The following is a 6,332-nucleotide window of genomic DNA, read 5'->3' as shown; positions in this document are numbered from 1 at the left end:
GAAACCGTGAATGTGTGCAGACAGCAATCCAAATATTGCGGCTGAGAACCTTTTGTGAAGTCAATCTTTTTGTTGCTTTGAAAACGTGTGTAAAATAAAAAAGACCGAACACAAGTGTTTTCGATACCATTTGTAACACTTTTTTCGATGTAAATGCAATCATTCATTGAAATTTGTCTTTGTATCTTTTTTCTCGTGTAAATAATAAAGAAGCTGTGTAAAGAGTGCCGATTTTTCAAATTTAAAACTCTGTATTTTGCGCATTCCTGGTCTAGTATTCGGTGGTGACTTGTTTCAGACATTTGAGCTCAAAGTGATTTATTGTACACAAAAAGAAAATCAACAAACATTTGTTCGCAATATTTCTTAATTATAATCTATCCGAGTATAATTAGTGTTAATTTTTAATATAAACTGTTATCACGTCGTCGAAACAGCTAGACAGAGAGAGCGCATTTCGTGATTTGGTCGTGCGCAAATTACTTCAAAAAGTTTTCGTTTGATTGTAATGATTGTTTTTATCTAAAACGCTTGGCCTCAAATCGGTTTGAAGTTAATCTAAACGCGGCAATACAGTACATAGGTCTCAGTGGTGTCGGTGGTGTTCTCAATCGTTTGCGTGCCAAGTGATAAACAGCGATAAGCGCCAGATAATCAGTGTGCGTTTGCGTCATGAAAAACAGTTTTGATCAATTTTTTGCTATTGAATACGAAAACAGACACAGAGAAAAAACGGAAAGAACGACACGATGAATCAAATGGAATCGACTGAACCAACGACGATGATCAAACAACGAAGCAACTACAACGTCATCAAATCGCTTAAAGAATACAATCGATCACAAACAAACAAAATTGCTCGCATTGAACACGATACAGCATTGGATCATGACGTCGATGGTGCGTCACTTGAAAGCGATTTGCCGCAACTGTCCGAACCAAGTGGCATTGTAAAAACGGTTAGTGTGTAAACGCACAGTGTGCTTGATTTTATATTTTATTTCCGAAAAAAACAAAATACAAAAACAAACTTGTATTTGCATGTTGTAGTTGAAAAAATTCCCAATTTATTACGAATGGGTGCAAACACTGATCGATTACAATGACGAACTCGTCGAAATTATTGACAACATACATTCAAAGTCGACGATGACAAAGGCTACTGCTACGAAGAGTACGAGTTTGATTGATTTTAATGTCAGTGAATGTAAAAATGTTCAATCGACCACATCGAACAATCTCTTATCCGCTGCACCCAATACCATGAACTACGAACAAATTTTAAATCAAAACGTACGGTTAGACCCACAAAAAATATATTATTTATTAAACATACATTAAAATTTACGAAAATAAATCTGTTTGTAGCAAAAATTACACGATCAGAATGACGACCTAAAGCGTAAAATCAAGAATTTGGAACGACAAAATAAAGGACTTGAAGAGGTAAAAATGAGCAAATTATATTGTGAATAATTTTTTTATGAAACAGTAAATTATATTAAGAGTTTTCTATATTTTAGGCAGCGATTGAAGCTCGTGTACTCGTTTTTGAAGTGGCCGAACGACATGATATGATTATAAAATTGAAAAATGAAATTAACGATATGGAACAACAGCTCAAGCAGAAAGATACTCATATCCAATTTAAAGATCAAATTATCAAAGAATTGCGACAACAACGACGAACAAATGTTTCACGGGTGCGTCCATTCATTTCTTTTCGAAAAGTTTATTGAACTGTATTGAGTGGAATACTAGTATAGTTCGAATTCTTTTGTTTATAACTTCACCTTGTGAATTTCGAGAGTACATGTTAACAATTGATTATTTTTAGTGTGCGCACAATTTGGGCAAAACAAAACTTGATTCGATTGACAAAGTGGTCGATTTAATTCGAACCGTTAGAGATATAAGTCCAGAGTCATCATCGAAGATTTGTGATTGTAATAATGATTCTTACCAAGAAAAAGAAAACCAAACCGACGATGAATTGTGTCAATTGTTCGATATCGGTCACGAATATGCTAGAAAAATTGAATCACAACAAACGGAAATTGATATATTAAATGCGGAAATCAATAAACGGGTGAGTGTGCACACAATTTTAGCAGGTTTTGTTTATTTTCTCACGAAAATACACACGACAAGTTTGAATGAAAATTTAAATGACATTTTACGTTGAAAGCATTGAGAAATGTGTTTTAAAGTTTCAAGATGTTCAAATGATCATTTAAAAGTGTTTTAAATTCAATGGATTGTCTCATTTAAGCAAGTGAACTACGACAAAATCTCCAAGGCGTATGCGGCTCTGCAACAGCAGCTGGAATCGGTTAAAGCAATAAGTGCCAACTCAAACAACGTCGCTGATTTTCAGGTATTATTCATAATCGTCGGATAATAATTGAAATTAATTGTGAAGCTCATCTTAATGTACCAATTAATGTGTGTTTGTGTTCAAAGTGATATGTGACTTTAAATGATAACCAATTTGCTAAAAACATTCTAATTGCGCATTAGCTCTTTATATGTTTATTTTACAAATTTGTTTGGATATGAGATAAAAGAGAAGCCATCCATGATTTTGATGTAATTAAGTGTAATAAATCAATCAAGTTGCCATCTGGTGTTTCGGTTGATTTCCATGTACGAAATTGGTGCAATAGTAAATTGAAATTCCACAAAATGTTCTCAAAATTAGAGCAAGAGGTGAATGTGTGCATAAAAATAGATGGATTTAAAGTAAAAAAATGACTGGCTTTCGTCGACTTCACTACAGCGTGCTTTTTGTGCAGTGAGCCACTCAATGAATGTGCTTCCTTTACATGCTCACATTTCATTTTTTTTCTCTCATTTCGGAATGCAGTTTAGTGTGTCATTTCGAAGTATATTTTCATTTCTAAATGTGCTTGTTTTGTCTTCTGTCAGTAAATTATAGTGTTTTACGTTGCACTCTTATGTGAATTTTATTCATAACAAACGTCAATTTACTATGAATAAATGAGCAGAAAACAAACAACATAAGTTCATCTAAAAATGTTCCACTTTTATGCGTCTATATTCATATTTGAGGTTTTTGAGCGATGCGCCGTTACCAAGCGTCGACACCACACTGTGTGAAATGGAGTAAAAATATTGCTGTTTGTTTTTCTGTTGGTTGCACATTTTGAATATGAATACCTCCAAAAATAAATACTCACCGCGATGAAATGAGAAATTTCTTGATGGCAAAACCAATTCAAATTTGCTATCGTAAATTTCATTCGTAATCATTATATGATGAACAGAGCTCATATTTCTACACTAAAAACACATGCAAAATGTCGATCGAGTTGTGAGTGTTTTAATGGCCAAATATACTCGGTTCATGTTTATCGATCACGTAATTTGGAAATAAAAAAGTAATGAAAGAAAGCAGGAAAATAGCAATTGATTGAGTCATCGCAATGGATACATGAACGATAGTCGAAGTATTGCACAGCAAATGATTGAGCATCTCAAAATGTCAGAAAAAAAACGTTTTTATTTCAGAAAACACTCCGCTCCGAACGATTGAAATCCATATTAAAAAGAACACTCAAATCGACTAAAAATATACATGCATTTTCCCATTCGAACCAGAAATGCGACTAAATGCGGTTAGTTTATATTTGGATTGTGACCGATTCGGATGCGTTTTTGCCTCGACCGGCACTAAAAATTTTCAGAACTTTTTCGCTTCGGTCGTAGCGTGCAACGTATTTGTTTTAAAAACCAAATTCAATTGTAACTACGATAGTGTGTAATTGTCAGAAGAAGTGTTTGATGTGTTTATACAAGCGGAAAACAATATCTTATGAAAGTAAACATACACTTAATTAGTAAATTAAGAGCAGAGCGAACTAAGAAGCGAAATAAAGAGAGAAACAAGCAATTTGTATAAATAGTAAAAGTGTAAATTAAACATGGGTTATAAACAGGTCGGAAAAACAGTTGGTTCAACGGTCGATAGTGCTACAGCCGAAGAATTTACAACGGCAATCGCCGATAAAACACATTTAGCAAATTTGATTACAACACTCAAATCGGAACTTTCATCAACAAATGCACTATTGAAAATTAAAGAAAAGGATTTTAACGATGCAAAGGAACAACTTAAACGAATGAAAGGAGACCACAGTGATGCTAACCAAAGGGTGGCCTTATTGGAAAAACAATGTGAAAATTATCGATTAACTGTGAGACAATGTGATTTGTGATCGTATTTTCAAATTTTACTGAGATAGAACATGTTTCTGTATGCTTTTAGATCAAGCAATTGGAAGAAAACCTCCAAACACATTCCGACACAATCAAGCGACTTGAAGAAAACCAAACATTTTTAAAATCTGTGAGTAAAATTTCACTTATTTTGTCGATTTTTTAATGTGATAAAAATTGATTAAAATACAATCATTTATTATTTATGAACGTTCTTTTAACACGCAGTTTTAAACTGTTTTCAAAATAAAAAAAAAGCTTGAAATTCAAGTTGAAAATAAACTCACTACGATCTGCGTGTTTGAAATCGTATTAATCAAAATCAAATCATTTTTCGCTCACAGCAAATGGCTGAATCTCAGGAAAAACAGCAAAATTATCAAAAATTGATGGACGAAAATCGAAAACTAGAATCAAATGTATGTTAAACTGTTCGCTCGTACCTCATAATTCTGAATTTCTATAATCTCACTTTTGTACTGTTTCTTGAATTGCATGCTGTATACTTAATAATAATCCAGTTCTGTTTGAATTTTCACGTGTTTGTTACTTATTTTCATATTGGTATTTTATTCTATTCCAACAAATGCACTTACTTAATAAAAAACAAATTGCTCACAGCATAAGCACCAACTAACGACGATTGCATTTTTGCGCACGGCATTGGAAGATCACCTGAAGACCGAAACCAATAAGATATTTATGCGATCGACAAAAATTGGACGAAATAAAAACACCGCACAAACTAGTAGTAATGGTAGAGTGGTAAATAATGTTCAAAACACAACCGAATCAAACAATGCATCATCGTCGTCTCGCCCAACAACATCCAGTCTAAAATTGCCTTGGTTTAAATGATTATTTTAATGTGTGATTTTGCATTTTAGATAAAAATCGATTTTTTTCAAGCCTTTTTCTCTTGATTGTTATTTTAATAAAGTTTTCATAAAAAATTAAAAAAAACCTTTTTAAATACAGTCATAATTGTTGTTATTGTTGTTACCTGTGTGAAAAACTGCTAATAATTAATTTATGATTTAACCTCAGCTAATTTGGATAGTGTATACAAAATTGTGATTGTTCGCTGGAGATAAGTAGAAATATAATTGGTCAACAATTTTCAGGTAAATTTCTTAACAACGCACTCATCGTCGCCGCCCATTTCCAGTACATTTACATGCAGCAATAATGTCAGCAGTTCAAATTCGAATTGCTCGTGTCACCACTATCACCACCGGGATCGAGAAAACTCGGCCGATATTCTTGGCGAAAACCTACAAACATCATTTCAAGAAGTAACGTCTTTCCTACATTTCGCATTTTTCTTTCGAAATGTTACTTTTTGTTTAAAATTTATTCGTATTTTTTTCATCTTCGTCGACCCAATGGTTTTTCAATAAATTCGTTTGACTCCATTAACGCAATAGAATATGAAACTGAATAAGGTGATAATGCTGCTTCGTGACGAAAACATCGATTTGCGTGAGCGAATTATTGATGTCGAAACCGATTATGTCACACTCGATGATTCGTACCGTCACTTTATAACGGTATGCATAAAATTGATATATCCAAGTTGTAATTAGTTAGCAAATGAAAGAAATTGTACATTCGAAGGGGAACCAAGAATACTATACGGAATTATCGATAAGTCGTGAATGGACGATTGATTCACACATTTATTGGTGTCACAGTGAATTGTCGTAGTAGTATTTTATGCTAAGTGCATAAAAACAGTTAAGTTCCACTATTCTTCATCAGCACACATAAATTTACCATCAAAATAGAACGACAATATTTGATTTTTTTTCGTTCTTTTTACGATATGATTCAAACAGCGATTGCAATGTGTGAATGACACTACATAGTTCACGAATGGTGAATATCGGAATAAAATGTTTGTTTTTATTATGATTTGGCACGTCAATAAAATGCCGTTGCCATTGTGCAAGAATGAAGCGCCCGCAAATCAATCAGGGTTTATCGGTCGATTTTGTTGCATGCGAATGCGTCTCTATAACAATTGTTTGGTTGCTCGGCAGTCGATTGAACATTTAATAAATTTTATTTCTAATATTTCATTTTGCCAATTC

General features: G+C 33.3%; 1 protein-coding gene across 2 annotated transcripts; it reads left to right on the top strand.

The window, feature by feature from the left end:
* The first annotated feature begins 6 nt into the window (after positions 1 to 6).
* On the top strand, positions 7 to 6,015 carry LOC116340374 (spindle pole body component 110-like). 2 transcript variants are annotated; one of them, XM_031766845.1, is made up of 11 exons: positions 7 to 959; positions 1,051 to 1,293; positions 1,369 to 1,446; positions 1,524 to 1,703; positions 1,838 to 2,089; positions 2,273 to 2,377; positions 3,960 to 4,217; positions 4,289 to 4,369; positions 4,584 to 4,658; positions 5,364 to 5,534; positions 5,667 to 6,015. In XM_031766845.1, exons 1-11 carry the CDS (start codon positions 750 to 752, stop codon positions 5,823 to 5,825), a joined length of 1,812 nt encoding a protein of 603 aa, XP_031622705.1. In that variant the 5' UTR covers positions 7 to 749; the 3' UTR covers positions 5,826 to 6,015. The 2 variants fall into 2 exon arrangements, with proteins under 2 accessions (XP_031622705.1, XP_031622706.1); XM_031766846.1 differs by lacking the exons at positions 5,364 to 5,534; positions 5,667 to 6,015 and adding an exon at positions 4,861 to 5,167.
* The last annotated feature ends 317 nt before the right edge of the window (positions 6,016 to 6,332 follow it).

The sequence above is a fragment of the Contarinia nasturtii genome, unplaced genomic scaffold, assembly GCF_009176525.2.
Source record: "Contarinia nasturtii isolate CC-2019 unplaced genomic scaffold, AAFC_CNas_1.1 Cnas_scaffold_643, whole genome shotgun sequence".
In the NCBI taxonomy this organism is placed as follows: Eukaryota; Metazoa; Arthropoda; class Insecta; order Diptera; family Cecidomyiidae; genus Contarinia; species Contarinia nasturtii.
The sequence above is the reverse complement of the archived record's forward strand: the minus strand, read 5'-3'. Positions and strand labels throughout refer to the sequence as shown.